Consider the following 18,306-nt stretch of genomic DNA (forward strand, 5'->3'; position numbering starts at 1 on the left):
GCGGAGGGGGCGGCGCGCACCGACCGGCCGCGCCGGGAACTGCGGAGCGGCCCCGGCTGCGCGGCCCCGGAGCCGCGCTGCGCGCCCGGCCGCCCTGGAGACACCAAGTTCAAACACGCCGTGCCCGCCCGCCGGCCCACAAGTCCCAACAATCGGCGCTTCTCTCAGGACCGACCAGACCGGCGTGCTCTGGCCCTGCTCGTTTCGTGGGGAGCTTGAGAGCGGCTCCCGGCTAGCCAGGGGCCAACTCGGCAGAGCAGTGGAACCTGCCGGCCCCTCAGCCGCTGCCCCAGACCCGGCTGTCGCCCCACGGGCGCTCCGCCAGACTGCCCCGGACCCCCGAGGGCCGGTTCCCGCCGCCCGCGTCTCCCTCCCCGCCAGGCCGAGGCCGCTCCCCACCGAGGTCCCTGCCCCGGCCCGGGGGGACACCGGAGAAAGAGCCGCGGCGGGGGCGGCCGGGACGCGCACTCACCTGCCCAGGCGCCCAGCGCCGGCCCCACGGCGGCGGCGCCGCTCCCCAGCACCCAGACGCGGAGCCCGGCCAGCAGGCGGTACGAGGCCAGCGCCGCCGCGTAGAGAGCGCCCAGCGCGCCCACCCAGTAGAAGAGGCCGGCGGCCGGGAGCGCGGCGGGAGCCACCATGCTGCGGAGGCTGCCACGGCCGGACTGAGCCCTCCCGGCCACCGCCGCCCCGCAGCCGTCACGGCGCCCGCCCCCGCCCCGCCGCGATTGGCGGAGGGGCCTCTCAGCCAGCGGGTAACCCGGCAACGCGGCCGGGCCCGCCCGCCCTGGGGCCGCCCGGCCCCGCCGCGCCGGGAAGGGGGGGGCAGGCAGCGAGCGGCCACACGCCCCCGTACTACTTGCGGCCTGCGCCCCACGTGGTCGGCACCGCTCTCTTGCCGCCATTGGCCAGTGAGTATGGCCGTCACCCCGCTGCCGCACTTGGATTGGCCCGGCCGCCCAGGAACCCCGTAGGACTGGTGGAAGACGGGGCCTCCGCTCCCGCCCTCACTGACGTCATATGAGCCCATTCATAAAATGCTCAGGCTCCGCCTCGCACTCGAATACGTCCCTCGGTTCCCCTCCCCCCAGGCCCGCACTGCGCTCGCCCACGGAGCCGTGATCGCCACGACACGTCACGACACGACACGACACGGGGGCCTCACGGGGGACTTCCCTGGGCGAAGGGAACCCGCACCGGGGAAAGTCCATCCCGGGAAAAGAGGGGCTGAGCACCACAGCCCAGCTGTCACTGCACCCCACGCACCGCGGGGCTGGCAGCGCTGTCCCGTCTGGCCGGCCTCGATCTGTCTTCCCCGACAAGATCCAGGGGCAACGGAAGCTTCCTGAAATATTTACCCTGAGCTGACCACTTGTGCCATGCCTGGACTTGCCCTGTCCCGTTGCTCTTCATCTGCCCGCTGGACACGACCTCTCTTCCCAGAGCCCCACACACGATGGGGTTAGGAACGCCTAGACTTGGGAGGAGTGCAGGAGACACCTCTGAAATGACACACACACCCCATCAGTGGCTCCTTCCATGATGGTGAAGGGCACAAAGCTCCACTGCCTTCTGTCCCAACCTCCAGCCACCTGCTAGGGCCATGCACCTGTACCTCACTTATGGGCCCGGGTTTTTCCCTCCCTCCCTCCCAGGAGGGAGCCTGGGGCAGAGAGGAGATGGGGCAATGTAGGCTGTGGGAGGCTGAAGCTCTGAGATAACTTATGCTTCAGATGTATTGCCTCAACAGGCTGAAACGGCAGGAGTGGCTGAGGAACATGGAAAATTAGTGGCAATTTTGCCTAAGGTGTGGGTCAATTAAAATGTCAGAGAAGACCAGCTGAGGTATAGGGGACTGCTGTTTTTAAAGGAACCCTCTTGCAACTTTCAGTGCCAACATTTTTTTCTAGAAAACAAGCCTTTTATACCACTTATTTGACAATGACCTTAGTTAAAGCAGCAAGAAACCTTCTCTAGATTGGGTGTTTTGGAGATCTGCATCCATCTGAGTTATCAACAACAAGTAGCATGGGGGGTAGTGTTAATGTTGCCCTTCCTTTCTCTCCTGGACTGGCAAATAGGTCATACCCAAATCCAGCCACTACTGCTGAAGATCTCCAAGCTGTACCAGCTGCCAGGCTGCAGCCATGTTCCCCTCCCTCATCCACTCCTTTGTGTTACTTGCCACACGCCATGTCCATGGCAGAGGAAGCCTCCAGGAGCCTGATCTGCCAAATCCTGCCATGCCTCAGGCCTGGCCTCCCCTTGCAGCTCCACTCCTGCAGACCACTCATTGTAAACTCAATGGATTTACAAGTGCTCGACAATTTTTCTTTCCTCATCTCATTCCACATTTCCTAATCTTTTCCTGCTTCAGAGTTTGGAAAGAGCTCATGTAAGGTGCCACCTTAACTGTAACAGGTAAGCAGTACCCTTTGTGTTGCAACTTGGGGCCACAACCTGACCATGGTGCCATGTGCATGCAGTTACAAGCACTAGTGACTCTTCACAGCTCTCATTTAGAAACAAGACACACTAGTATGACATCAACTACCTGATAAAAAGAACTGTGCATCCTGAGATACCTGAGGCTGCATTTTATGACCTTTTGTCTATGCTAAGGGAAACAAGACCAAAGAAATCAAATGAAAATTTGCCATGGTAGGTTTATCCCTTTTATTAGTTTAATAAAAATAAACATGTGCTACATTTCCTGCTGTTAAATATATATACACAAAATAGCTTTTCACTCAAAAATACGTAAGTGATAGAAATCAAAGACTTCTGTTCATAATCTACTTGTGGAAAACAAATTCACAGTGGGACTCAAATTTCATTGGATTCAACAACACACTGCACTGATGTCAATTAAAGGCATGAAACTATCACACACTTTGCGATGAAAAATTAGCCAAGTCACTATCTTATTGGCTGACCTATAACTTTACAGTTAATTTTTAGAAATTAATCTTTATCATAAGCAGTGGTATCAGACATCATAGGAGGGAACATGTCACAGGATTTTGTCCTATTCCACAATGAGAAGCATCCATCCTTCCATTAGCTCTCTTTTTTTTTTTTTTTACTTTTTTTTTTGTCAATCCCTTATGAGAGGTGACGCTGCAGAGGATCCAGCTCTCACCAAGTTTTCTTCCTGATTTTTTCCCAAGAGAGCCCACCTATTGCTTACTGGACATGACTTTTAGAATAGTGTGATATGCTAGAGCTAACTTCTGCAGGTATCACACAAGGAAAATTCTTATAGGCCTCACCAAGTGTGTAGTTGACATAACACCCTCCAAAGACAGGACTTCAATTACAAAAAAGTGCAAAATGCTGGGATAATTTTCCTCGTGTTCCATACCAGTCTTTTCTTAATTTTTAATTTCTTCCATTGGCTGTCACAGCAGTTTTCGTATGTTCAGTTTTTGCAGAATAAATGACACGCTGCTGATCCTCACTCTTTTGTCTTCCAGGTGAATGTGGCACAAGCATCTGGAAAGAGAAAAGATAGAAAAGAGATCTGCTACAATTCAAAGACAACATAAGAGCTGAGGCAAAGGATGGAAGGTAACAGTGGTCACCAGACTCACCAAGTGTTTAGAACAAAAGTGGACTGGGCAGCTGGACAGTGCATGTAGAGGCTGGAAGAAAGGAGATGAGCACTGGGCAACCTGCTGAAGGGAGCAGGCAACTTCCTACTGGACATTCATGTAAGCTGCACTGCAGTTACCAAGGGAATGCTGCCAATTACAAATGGGTCAGAAATAGGGAAGGAAGTGCGTGGGCGCTACAAAAGATGTGTTGGTCTCTGTCAGAGTCTACCTATTATAACATCTCCTGCCTGCTGCACTGCAGTTGTGCTGCTCCTGAGACCTCTTGTCTGAACAACCTTCTTGTTGCAGGTCAGGACAGAACTTGCCCCACTGTTCTCTCAGGGGGACTGATAAACCCCTTGACAGAGAAGCACAGACAAAGCAAGGCAGTCCTCCAGTTTTTTTGTGTGTTAAAAAAATCATACTGGTTATTCAAAAGTGTTGCTATTTTTTATGCTACCCTGCTTGGAGAGAAAGGCAGTCCTCTGAGAGGCTTACAGTCTACATTTAGAAGGAGATGAGTCACAGGCAGGGAAAGGGACTCACTGGAAGGGAAAGAATTATACAAAGGTCAAATGAGGGGGTTTGCATCTCTTGCTTATGGGCATCACACATTCCTGAGCAACAGGCATATCCCCCTTTCCAGGGTTAATCCCAGTATTCTCATGAGCTTTGCAGGTCTGTTCCCATTTGCCATAAGCTGCTGCAAATCCCAAAGGAGCACCCAGTCGGCTGAGCTGATGGAACAGACAGGCATTTTGAGTATACTCACACATCAACATGCATACACATATGAGGATACCTTGCCAAGGCCCCAGAGATCCATATTTCCACAGCCTCTTTTATCAGTTCAGGCATGTAGTCAGTTCCAGATGACTGCAGATGCAATCTGGGTCAGGGCAGTGATGCAAACCTCGGTCAACCCACAGCTTGGCTACATTGCTTCATCATATGGATCATGGCTAAGCTGTACAGCAGATCACAACAGAGATGGGAGAGAAGTCTTTAGGAAAGCTAAAGGAGTAGTGACATGCATGACTAAAAAATGCAACAATAAGGGACAAAAGATAGGGACATAGAACTACATAGATGACAACATCAAAAGGAAATAAAGAAAACAAAAATATAGCACAGGAGCAATAAAACACAATGAATAGGGGATAAAAGAGTACACAAAAAGAAGAAGCATTCAATTTTTATTATGAAGTTTTTCTGTGATGTTGCTGCCACAAGTACCTCACAAGCAATACACATCTCAGTGAGACCACATTCCCAGGTCTCCCTCCCGCCCCGGTCTCTCGGTACCTGGGGAAAACACTTCTCACTACGAGTCCACAGGTGAGGACCCAAGACAGTCACTCACTGTCCCCGCAGTGAGACCTGTGGCTCAGGGGTCTCAGCACTTGGGAAGCCTCAGCACTGGGATCTACTTCTCATCCCAGTCTGCCCAGTGCTGCCAGAAATGCCATCTGCTCTGCAGCAACCCTGAGACAGGAAAGGGGGACTGCTGGTTGTCTGAGATGTGTCATGTTTTCTCCTGCCACTGAACAGTGTAGTCATTTGTTTCATTAAATGGCATTCTTGTACCCAGCACTAATTTTATCCCTTTACAAATATGTTTTTCACTCTAGCAACTCAGGAGCAGCTCTCCCCCCTGTACAGTCATTCTGCTCTCATGCCTCTCTTACCATTACTCACACTTATTGCAGTGAGGCCAGATTCAATAATGGGCCTGGCTGCTGCAGTGCTGAACACTGCCTAAATCCATAGCCCCAAATTAAGACACCCAGTGCACACTGGAGGCAAAAATTAGAATACCTAAGAATGTAACCTTCATTGTCCATTCTGTTAAGGTCTCTACAAGAACCATTCAGACATGGCAACAAATCTCTCAATACACCTCATCAACTGCTGAGTTCACAGTAATGATGGGGTGAGGCAAGATACCTTGTGTGGAATTCCAGATCCTCAGCTTTTCCTTAGGCACCTACTCTATCTCCTTGCAAGGCTCATGGTACCCCTCCAAGTCCGTGCACTATTTAGCACTCACCCAGGAGTTCAGGTTTCCCTGCTCTGCCTGAAAGGGCAGAAAAATGCTTTAACAGCATGGCACAGGTGTGGGGGTGAGGTGATTTTGGTTGAAGCTGTTTCACGGCACACAGAATCACAGAATCATCACATCATAGAACCACAGAGTTGCCTAGGTTGGAAGGGACCTTAAAGATCATATACTTTCAACTCTCTTGCCATGGGCAAGGATGCCTTTCACAAGGCCAGGGTCCTCAGAGCCTCATCCAAGATGGTCTTGGACATTCACAGGGATGGAACATCCACAACTTCTCTGGGCAACCTATTCCAGTGCCTTGCCACCCTCAGTAAAGAATATCTTCTCAGTAACTGTTTTTATTTCAGCTGTAATGATGGGAGGGAAAGCCAGTGGGACTGGAGGGGCTGGGGCAGACATTCTCAGCCCCATCCTGTGCATACATCTTCAGCATATGTTAAAGTGGTGTATTTGGGCAAATATAGAGGCAGGTATTTATGTAACCCTCCTCCCTCCTGGCATGCTACACATGAAGCAGGTGCTGGGGGTTCCGTGGTTCAGACTTGGGCTTTGCCAGCTGGCTCTCGCTGAAAGCTCCTACAGTACAGGACTCCTGTGGGCCTAACATAAGGCACCTCGAGCTGATCGGCCCTGCTCTGCAGAGCTTGCAGGAAACAAGGGAGCCAGAGAACAGCAGGTTGAGAGAAAGGGATGGAATTGGTAACATTAAGTGCCATAATAAATAACCAACTAAGCACAAATTTTGATTGATGTGTCACTCATCTGCAATTGCACACCTTTGGGTATAGTTTCTATGAGAAGGGCAGAAAGCTGCAAGCACAAGGCAGCTGTGAAGCACAAGTCTTAGCTTTGAAACTGAGTCAGTCAGGCATTTTAGGTTACCACACTGTGTTACAGCTATACACTCCTTGCTTCTCAAATAAACCTTGGGCATTAGCAATCTAGCCTGCTTCAGGGAATAAAGTCCCAAATTTCTCAACAAAACACTCCAGGCAAATGTAGCAATGGAAGACAAACAGAACCTAAAGCCAAACAGTAGCTGGCATATTAACTAGTTGAGTCTACAGATTGCAAATCCAACGTGCCATGCAGATGTACGCTGCTCTTCATGAGAAGGTCTGTTCAGTTTACCTTTCAAACAGGACACAATACAAATGGTACTACAAACTTCTAGTACTTGATACAGGGATTTTTCACTTTTACCTGCTATGGACTGACAAGTGCATCTCCTATTAAAACTCAAAATTAAACAGGGAATGGCAACAAAAAGTGGAGAGTTCTCAGAAGTGATTGCAATGGGGAGCTCCAGATCCTCTTACTATGCAAACCAAGGAAAGGCTTAGTAGGACATGCATATAAAGTGGGGGTTGGGTTTTATAATCACCAGCAATATTGGAAATCAAGTACTACTCAAAAAAATCCCCTCATGGTTGTGCATGCTGCAAATCCAGTGCATATGTTTACTGGAGACATAATATGGTCATGGCAACAGATCACCCTTTTTCAATCCTACAACCCACTGAAATATATTGATTTGAGCTGAAAATATCATCCATAGAAATGAAATGCTGTTTGCTCATTGTTAAATCCTTGATGTCTCTTCTACCTAGTTTTGTAACTGTAGATAAGTGATACAGATACTTGTCCACATAAAATGAACAAAGTTCAGGCATGCATGGCACTCACACCACTGCTAACGCTGTCATCTTGCATGATACATTCACTTTCAGACCCCAATGATGGACTAAATCTCTGTCTCCTCAACCTTTTAAAAAAATCTGTAGTCCTGAAGTGTCTCCCTAAAGATCCACGTGCCAGACAGTTCTGGTGCCCCTGCCAAAACACAGTACTTGTAGAAGACTTCCTCTTGGCTACTCCCAGTATTTCACAAACATGAACTCCACTTTGAATGCCTGTTAAACAAAATGTATAATTCCTAGGGGAAATGTGAGGGGAGAAAGTTCAACTAGGACCCAACTGGGGACAGAAACTGTGAGCAAAAAAAGTATCTCAGATTGCTATCTATCTTTAAATCCCAATTATGCAGCTGCATATTTTTCATCAAATTCTCCATATTTCTTTAAAATGTTTGGATTCCAGACTTCCTCAAGACTTTTACCTTTGCAGTTTTAACCATTGAAATTGGCATTTCAAAACCACCATTGCTTAAAAACAATGTAGGACCAAAGACACCATAATAATGTTTTCACACAGAAGGCTATCTATATAAGGAGTGTAAAATGTTATCCCCTTGTGGCAACTTCAGTGGAAATCTGAAGATTTACAGAAGCAATGGCCTGGCTCCAAAGTATTCCTACCAAAAAAAAAAAAAAAAAAAAAAAAAAAAAAAAGCCCAAAAAATATCCCAAAAAAAAAAAAAAAAAAAAAAAAAAAAAAAAAAAAAAAAAAAATTAAAGCCAAACAATGAACAATTTAAAAAAACAGCTCAAAAAATGCTGCTGCAGGCTGCAGTGAACTCTCCCTTTGTGAAATTACTGATACCAAACCAAGCCCTGCCATACTCTGGTTCTGTTCAGTGTGTAGGTTCCCAGTATTCCTATATATTGATTCTCTGTTACTTCTATTCATCAGCCAGCACCTGCAGCAAAACATGTATGTTTATACATACATGTGTGTGAGCAGACACGTGTACACATTCCCCTCAGATATGGTGACATAAAACCAGCAAAACAATGGATTTGGCCTGCTCTTAGTGACAGCAGTAACACCTTATTTTTGTTTAATACTAAAATATGAGCTGTTTTGCTTTTGTTATTGAGTCACACAAATGTCATTATCAGCCTCATCATGTGAATGCTGCTCACTTTCATGACTTTGCTTCCCCAATCAGTGGTATTTCAAGAGGCACAATACAGCATAAGAGGACTAGAAACAAGTGACACCAGTGGAAGTGCCTCTTTTAGTGGCAGAAAGCCTTGTAGGGTGACATGAGCTAATCAGGTCAGAAAATTTTTCTTTGCTGAAGGCCTAACACATTATTCCTACCATTTCAATGGGAAGCTCACAACTTCCTTCCAAATCAAAAAGGTTAAGAAAAGAACAAGAGAAAGAACCTGCTATGACTAGGAATTATTTTCTTTAAACAATCAGACTCATAATGGAAGAAGAAAATAACTTTCAGGAATCTCGGTTTAATAACAACAAAGCATCTTTCATTCCACACTCATACTATCTCTCTCTGGTCATACCTCTGCCCTGTAAGCTTCAAGATAAATGTCTATAGTTCAAATCCTACTTTACAGAAAAAAGTACAAGAAACCAGTTAAAAATAATACTTTTTTTTGGTCTTTTTTCCTAGTCTTTCATACTGTCTCATACCAAATGAGCCTTCCATTTTCATGACTTGTTCACCTCTAGGCATATGAAGGAAGTTTAATTCTTATAATCAATTCACTTCTTTGCTTCAGCAACCACCAAAAGTGCCAGTGGTAACACAATGCATAAATTGATGATTGGATTGATTCTATCATTTAGTTTTCTATTGACCACTGAACAGGAAGTTACCTCCTTAAAACATATTATTTCTCTTTGAATAATCTGCTACAGCTATGGACTGAAAAATAAAATTAAAATGGATGACTGAGCAATGATTGTTTAACTTCCTGCCCTGTGGAGATTTCCTAAAAGACAAAATGCCAAGTAAAAACTAAAACTGTCTACCTAGAGGACAGCAGCCTTGCTGAAAAGCAATGTTCTTTAATCTTTAGATTCTTCTGTTAATTCTTCAGGACTGCACTAAACGCTGTATGTAAAACTATACAATCCAAAAGGCAGGGAAAAAAAGACACAAATCCCAAGGAAGCTGATCATACATACATTTTGGAATGCAGCATTGTCTTGGCCTAGATGCCTAAAAACTTACCTAAAAATTGCTCCATTAAGACTCCTACAAGTAGCCCATCCAGGCACAAGAAGTCAGGTAGCACTGCATGAATTCAGCCAGTGTCCAAACCAAACACATAGTTCAGAGCAAACAAAATCAAACTACTCTGCTGCTATTAAGAGGCATAAAATGAAATTAATATGACAAAACCCAGCAGCACTTTTCAAAATGGACCCACTGTAAATTAACATATGCCTCTCAGAATCCATTGATACACAAGAATGCAGTATTATGGGAGGGGATATCCAGGATTCCCAAGTCAAATTCCCCACCACTGTGCAGAACCAAACACTGATGTTCTTACCTGGATATATCAAACTTCCTTCTAAAAGAAATTTAAACTTGTTTCTTGTTTAAAACCACTCCAGAATATCATCAGTCTGATTGATAGAGCTCTTCGGCAATTTCCAGCAAAGTCTACCCATTATCCCTTTTACACACATTTGTTTTGCTTTATTCTAATCTTGAGCTCATATAATTATTTTCCTTCCTTACATAACAGTATAATTGTCACTTCTGTGTCTTTCTGTTAAGCCTCTCTATTCCTCTTAACATCCATGTGGTCCTTTTCTGCATCTGTTCCATCCATCTGTTGGAACCCATTTATCTGATTGTGGGTGATAGTTGGGCTCCAGATGAGGTCTTACTAATGCCATACACTTTGACAGCAGTATTTTCTATACATACAGGAAATCCAGCCCTTAACACTTTCTAGGATACTATCTCTTTTTATTTTTATTTTCTCAGCCATCATTCTGCTGCTGACTATTACACCAACTACTAACCTGTCACTGAAGTGAAAGAATAAATTTCTATTTGCATCATTAAATCTCATCTAATTATATTAATCTCAGTTTTGATTCATCGTGTGAGCACATGGATATTCCAATCCTCCTCTCTTATCAATACAGTCCACCAGTTTTGTGTCATAAGATTTTATCATTGCTGTACTTTTTCACTAGTGTCACTAAGGAAATAATTCCAATAGTCCTCAAAACCTCCAGTTTGCAGTCTTCTTTTCATCAGTCTCTTTCCACCAATTATCTGGCAGTTCATTCCAAAGTCACCTTACAACGCAATTAATTCAAATTTTTTCTGTTTTACATGATTTCCTCACATGGTACAGTATCCAAGTTTCCTCACAATGAAACAGGGTAACAAGGTAGTCTGGCCCAGTCTTTTTTTTGCTAAAACTGCTGCATTTCATCCCACCTTTAATTTCTCTGTGATCTTATTTTGCCCTTCAAAAATTGTCCTACAGCTAAGTGTACAATGGCTGCCAGATTAGATCACCTCTATTACTAATCTTGTCTTTCCCTTTGGGTACCCTCAACTATTTGATCCCCTTTAAGTGTAGCTTCCACTACTAATACAGTACAGTATTTGCAGGTAGACTATACATTTTTGGCAAGGGGATATATTGTATTTATTATGCTAAAGCACAACTGCTGTTGTCTTTGCCACTGAAATAAGAAAACAGAATCCAGGAAAACCTACTATTGTAAAACTGGAAAAGCAATGGTTAGAATGGGAACAGAGTAGGCCATACACTAACAAGTTTATAACACATTACACTAGATTAATCATATTTCCCTTGCCTTGATCTTTTCTGCTTTATTTTGTTCTGGACTAGCTGACTTTGTATCTCAAGCCATCTTCCCCAGCTTCACTCTGCAAGTCCAAACCACCAGAGGTTATAACACAGACACTGAAGGCACTTACCCCTTTTCTGTGGCCACTCAACAATTTCTTTCATAAGCAAAGCAACTTTTTTCCTCCACTTGAACAATACCTTCCCTTAAAAAAACCCATATATTTCACTTGTTTTCTTTCTTCTGAGAATCATCTATGTATACTTTAAGAACTGTACTTCAGATGTTATCATTGGCTAAATCTGATGTGTTTTCTGACTCAAAAATGTTTGCAGAGTTCCTCGCATACCTCTTGCAGAAACTGAGCAATAGACAAAAAGCCTACTATGGCATAATGCCTTTTTATGTTGTTCTTTGAGCTCAACAGTGTAATTTTCTCTGCACTTTATTTATTAGTTAACAAATAAATTAGTCTTCTTCTGAATCTCAGGAGGATTACTGTTAGCAAGGAAAATAACCTCACGCAACTATTTCCATTCCCAAGAGAAGTTTAAGTATGTTCAGCCCCAAGTTCAGCTGACTGTGGATGCCTGACACCACAAGATCTGCTTCCAAAAGGTAAGGAGGAAAACAAAAATACACAAACAAAATTTACTGAATTCACTTAGACTGATTTATTATTTGTCATTCCTTTGATACATAGAGTAATTTATCCCGAGTTAATTAACAAGTTATTTAAAACATCAGAAGGTTTAACAAAAACTGACTTTGCACTATTGGCATAAATTACATTAAATTAACACGCAGTGTTAATTGCCTCCTTTTTCTTCCCTCCCCACTATGTCCGGAGAGAAAATACCCCTCTATCAGGTAAACTACCAAGTCCTGTTTGCTTCCTGGGTTTGACCCATAACTTCAACGCACTTCAGCACCTTCATGCACCGTCATTCTTCCACTTCACATTTAAAAAACTCAAAGAAAAAAACCGCCAACTTGCAGACAAAAGCATTCGATCCCCTCTCGCCACGTGCCAGCCTTTGCTATCCGCGCAAGCAAGGCACCTATCCGCTCTGCGCTCGGTGCGGAGCTCAGCGCCCACTGAAGCCAAGGTCCGCGCCCGCAGCGAGCCCCTGAGCCGGAGCCTCTCCGGGGCCCGAGCAGCCACAGGTGCGGCGGGACGGCAGAAGCCCCAGAGGCAGCGCGGACGAGCCGCCCGTGTGGTTTAACCAAAGCAAATCCCTCTCGGGAGGACGCGGCTCCGAGCGAGCCCTGCCGGACCGGGCTGACGCCATCTGGCCCGGACCGGGCGCGGAATCGCCGACAGCGAGAGGCACCGGGAGGCCTCGGCTCCGCCGGTACCGGGGCTGGCCAGGACTGGCGGGGCACCCCAGCACCACCGGCTCCGGGACAAAGCCGCGGCCCGAAGCCGCTGCTCAGGGCGCGGGGATAACGCCAGCGCTCGCAGAGACACCCCCCGCACCAGAGCGGGCGGGCGCCGTCACGGCTGCTGTCAGCGAATCCCGGCCGCTCGTGGCGGTTCCCGTCATGCCGCGGCGCCTACAGCTCCCGCCGGCCCCCGCGGCCCCGCTGCCGTTAACCCTCTGCGGCGCCGAGGCGCCTCCGCCGGCCGGCCCGGCCCCCCCTCGCCGCTGCCCGGCGGGTCCTGCCCGGGACCCCGGCCCGGCACCTCCGCGGCCCCCGAGGAAGGTCCACTCCGCCCCGGCTCGCCGGTGGAGCTCGCTCCGAGCGGTCCGGCCCGGCCCGGCCCAGCGGCGGGCCCCGGGCCGCTGACATTGTGGCGGGTTTCTGTACTCCCGCAGTGTGGTTTCTGGTCCCAACCACAACTGTTTGTTACTGACATTAACTGCACTCTCCCTGAGAGATAGTGAAAAGCAGGTGAAATACCTTATTTTAGCTGGCGGGGCTTAAAAAAAAAAAAAAAACTTTATTTATGGTTGAGGAGGCAAATTGTGATAAGAAAATTAACTCCAAAATATCTTTACAGCCCCCAGAAAACTTCGTGACAAAGTTGCTGGAAATGCTGAGCTATCCTGTAGTGAAACTAATGTGAAAATCAGTCACACACTCATGTTCTGCCCTCCTTCCCATACACTCTTCATACAGGTGCTCAGTATACGTGTGACTAACACATACAGCACTTTTACAGCTCCTCTTAAAATAAGTAGCAAACAATGTGCATGCAACTACCCTGCTGGGAACTAAAAAATATCCCGAAAAGTCACACTCCATTTATCGAGTCAGTGAGGGACAGGGGCAGATAGCACAAGCCCAGGCACAAGCAGCACCGCAGAGTAAAACCCTCTGGGTCTCACCCAGCCCCCCTCCACAGCTCGGCATGGCACCCCAAAACAGCCCCTGCACACAAGCAGACCTCATCCTCTGTTCTTCTATTTTAGTTGCACTTTTTTTTTTTTAACGAAAGCCTCATGCAGCAAATAAAAGTCAAATAGCTCTAATTTGTAATGCTACAGACTGTAACATGCTCAGACGTGCAACTGCCTGACAGGGTACACAGAAATCTAGCTTAGGCTCCAACCTCTGAAACAAATGCAAATATCCAGAAATATTCTCCTATTTCTCCAATATTAAATTGCAAGTAAAACAAACCTATTGCCAGATTTTTCATACAAATACGTCCTCTAAAAAAATTAATTTACTGTGAATTTATTATTTATTTCAAACTATAAACAACACAGAGAAAAGAAACACATATACCTTTTCCTTTTTAGGAAAAAAAAAAAAAAGGCAAACTTATCTATGAGAAAAGCCCACACATAGCTCCTTTTTTTTAAAGTTCATTTTTTAATACCCTGCCCCTGAAATTAGCCTACAGCCCATAGATTTATCTAGAGAAAACACAATTGGAAAACCTTTTTATATTGCACTGTTTTTGGACGCTTACAGGAGGTTTTTAAAGACAATTCACAGCCACACTATTTCAAACAGCAAGAATACAATTATTTAGAATTTACTCTTTACTGTGGCAAATTTTACTTTGCTATATTTTTCAGAATTTCCTGGGAAAACACAATCAGTCCCCATCTAGCTTAGCGCACCTACACTGTTACCTCTTTCTGTATTTTTTTCTCTCACAAATCAACCACAAACATTTTATAAGTGTTTACATATACATAATAAAGTAAGGAGAACGACAATACCACAAGAAAAATGCTCAAAACCAAACTGAAGGTGTAAATGACCTCCTGCCATGTTCCAGACGTACCTACAAAATCCCTGCTCACTGGTACAGGATTATACATTCCATTATAAGCTCAGCCTTTCTATATTTTGTACTATTTTAACACTCTAAATTTATAAATTTTTTAAATTGGCATGTTAAAAGGGTTTTATTTAAGAATTTCAATGAAAATAGTGTTATGTTTTGTCATATTACCATAATCCTTCTTTTTAAATCACTTAGAATTTCAGTATAACCTAATTAAGTAATTTTAAGTAAGTCTTAACCCAAATACATAGATCTAATAAAAATGTATTTTGCAAACAGGGAAAATAGACTTCTAAAATGGAATCCTCAGGTATGAACAAAGATGCTGAAACATTTCTTCCCCACAAACTTTGAGATCTGAACTATTTCACGGCAATTAGATTTAAAACCAAAATACTTATAAGAAAACAAATTTCACCAACTATCTAGCATAATGTTTCATTTCAATTGTATTTATTTATTCTTTTTATATTTGAAAGAAATCCTTCTATTTTCCTTGAGGAGAGAGAATAGGGGAAGAAAAATACTTAAAATCCTAACTACCTATCTGCACATACTATTTATTTCAAAACTCTTCTAACAGCAGTTTATACTTTATTTTAGATAATGTGTATTATTTTGCCTGTAAAAATATTATTATTTAGATTTCTGCCTTTTCAAAGGCTGCAGAACAACATTATAGATTTTAGAGTCCTCTAATCATCTTTAATCTCTCACTTTTTTCAATGCTACAAATATCCTATTTGGTAAATGGAATTTATATTTTTCTCTTGTCTTAATTATCAGAGTTGAATCAACAATTCAAACCAGGAAGAACAAGTGACGTACCGTAACACAATAGCAGCTCCAACACTTTAACACAGCTCCTCTATGTATTGGTGTATAAAAAGCTTACACAAAGTATAAAATACCTCAGAAATACAGACTCTTTCCTGACCAGAAAATTTTACTTATTCACTAGTTTGACCTCAAGCAACTGCATTTTTCTCAAAAAGCATCCTATCTAGAGCTTTATGCCATTTAATGACTCTTGCTTAATTAACCAGCATGCTTTAAAACCAAGTCTCGGCCCTCCAACTTAATCAGAACAGACTACTTTTAATTGCTACCACATCAAATATATTTGTCAACACATACAATTAGAAAGAACTATTTTTTCTAGCCCTGTCTGACCAACCAGAGATTGTAGCATCTACTTCCAATTTATTAGCTGTTCTAATATGAAATAAACTGAAACACGCACCACAGTTCACAAATACATTGATCTTTCTATAATATCCTATCATTTGCATCTTTTAATGGGAAAATCCAGTATACCACTGTCAGCACTGCTGTTCTCCTGCAACCGATCGGACGTCAGAAGGACTTGGCATTAACTTCCCTCCCTCACAACACTTTCCCTCCTCACCTCTCTCAAAATAAAACAGAAGTATCTATGTTTGTCTGAAATGTCAATAAACACCAAAATCTAAAAGGCCAAAAGGTCAGGTATTATTTAATCTGAACAGAATAGTTATTTTTTCTCTCTCTCTCAAGCCATCAGTAAGAGCAGGTTACCTGAGAAGAAATGCCCATGTCCCTTGGATGTCCATCCTTCTGTCCCAGAACAGGGGCTGTGCCACGCTCTCTGTAATGTAAGAGGGAATAGATTAAAATTGTTGTATACCCAGGCACATTTTTGTACATTCAAATTATCTGTCCCTCAAAAAGCTTTAAATCTTTTTGTCTGAAAAGCATTTTAAAAACTTACTACATTCTAGTCTGAGTCCTCAAAATTGGTTTTGATAAGTCAGGTACACATGCCAAAAATTAGTTCCATACATTCTCAGTTGAAGTATCAGATTCCTCATGCCTGTTTTTAATTTCTTAGAGGCCTCTATATCACTGCATGCTCCATCTCATTAGCAACATTCAATCTGCAAGTGGTATAATCTTATATTTATATATATATACACATTTTTTTTTTTTTTACATACTCAAATTTTTTTAAAAGCCATTTAAGTGAGGGACAAGGTCCTGAAATATTTCTTCTCACAGCAACTTTCCCCTCCTCTGCTTTAAAAGTTTAATACCGTCCCAGATAAATATGGTCTTTGCTTTACCCATTTTTCTGTGATTTGTATTATTTTGTGCTTACTTCTGATGCTGCAGAATTTACATAGGCCTGTAGTTTTGAGACTTCTATCTCCTCCCTCCACCTGCGAGGTAGATACCAGCTAAAATCACTGTCTATAGACCATTCCCCTGGCCTTTTCCCTTTAAACTTTTCCAAACAAATGTAAGACGGAAAAATGTTTAAGATAATGAGTACAAATTCAGCGTGCTAAATTTAAAAAAAAAAACCACCTTGTTTCAGTTGGTCATTTAATAAGCATTATCAACATAAATCATGGTCAGAAAGCCTCAGCACTGTAAGGTGTAGTATTCATGACTAAACTGCCTTAAAAAAATATGTCATCTCATACCCTTCTCCTTCCATATATTTACCTTCCTCATACTGCTTAGATCTACAGCAGACTATTGCCAGACATGTATTTGTACACACAATTTCCTAGACACTTACAAATGTGAACCAAAGAAGAATTTTGCACAAAGTTAACTTATCTAAACCACTTATTTCCTCCATTCTCTCTTTTTGTCCATGGCATCCAATGGGTTTTTTACCCTCTGCTGTTGTTTTGTTTGGTATTTCCCCACTTTCCTGTACATTTGTCTCCTGCTGATCTTACCAGATCGGGCAGGAAGAACTGAATGTCTGTCTCTCCCCATTGCTACACTGCTATTTTTGGTGTTTTACCAATTAAATACATTTGACCATCATTTTAATATATTTTTAAAGGTACTTTTTCTTTCCCTTCTCTAGAAACTTGCTGATTACAGTCACCAGTACTTTTGTAAAGCAAGGTCAATTCTGTCCTGCTCTAGCACATGCTTCTGTCATAATATTAAGGGTACATGACTTACAAGTCTGTGATGCAATGCATGCAAAGGAAAATGTGTAAGAAAAAGAGGGTAATGTGTACAGATGCCCCTAAATATCATAAAGAAAAAATTTACATTTTTAATTGGTTCTGACTTTTTAAAGAGATACCATCACGAGAAAACACCTATCTTAGGGGAAATTTTTGTCCAGATCACTAGCAACACTTTTTCACACTAATAAAAGTAAAGGAAATTTTAAAATTCAAATTTACTGTTAAGCATCAGCACTTTAGGATTTCTGCATTTCACTCAGCCTGGGAAGGGAGAGTTGCCTGTTGGTTTCACTTTTGTTCTCAGCTAGTTTCACTTTCATGCACTGGCAGAATCATTTCTATTTTTGGTTCAGCAATATTAAAGACAACATTTACATCTTTAAACAATCCTCATTACACTTTTAATACGAACTATTTGTGTCCATCTACTTCCCAGGACACTAAGAAAAAGTAATTTGGGAGCCTAAATATAATGGGTGGCATACTTCTAAAGGAGCAGCTTTCACCTGTCTCATGTTGGGTTGTAGTCTGCTCTTTCTTTCCCTGAAATCAATAGGAAATGTGCAATTCACTTCAGTGATAGCAGGATTAGGCCACTGGGTCTGTAATCTGCAACCAATGCAGACCAATATATTCCTTATAACATACAATGTTTGCCATTAATTATTTTCCTATGCAAACTCAAGGGAAAAAAAGTGGTCCCTGCATTTACCTTTCTGTATGCTTTTTAATTAGCCATAAATACTCTTCTTGACATAGGCCATAGGAAATTAGAGGACATATGATTCACTTTGGTTTGTATGGGGAAGGAAACTGTGTCTCGCTGCTACCAACTGCGGTAACTCTTTCTCCTCCTCATGCCAAGTGCAATTTATTAAAAAAAAACCACTCCAGCCCAGACAGAACCTTTACTGTCTTGCACCAGGA

At 43.5% G+C, this 18,306-nt stretch overlaps 1 protein-coding gene across 1 annotated transcript in view; it reads right to left on the reverse strand.

The window, feature by feature from the left end:
* Positions 1–905, reverse strand: part of HSD17B12 (hydroxysteroid 17-beta dehydrogenase 12) — an 83,703-nt gene extending 82,798 nt beyond the window's left edge. Inside the window, 3 exon segments of the mRNA XM_041460027.1 lie at positions 473–646; positions 649–802; positions 804–905. Coding sequence (XP_041315961.1) covers positions 473–646; positions 649–802; positions 804–905 — 430 coding nt within the window.
* Positions 906–18,306: the final 17,401 nt, after the last annotated feature.

This window comes from Pyrgilauda ruficollis, unplaced genomic scaffold (genome assembly GCF_017590135.1).
Source record: "Pyrgilauda ruficollis isolate IOZ18807 unplaced genomic scaffold, ASM1759013v1 scaffold14, whole genome shotgun sequence".
Taxonomy (NCBI): domain Eukaryota; kingdom Metazoa; phylum Chordata; class Aves; order Passeriformes; family Passeridae; genus Pyrgilauda; species Pyrgilauda ruficollis.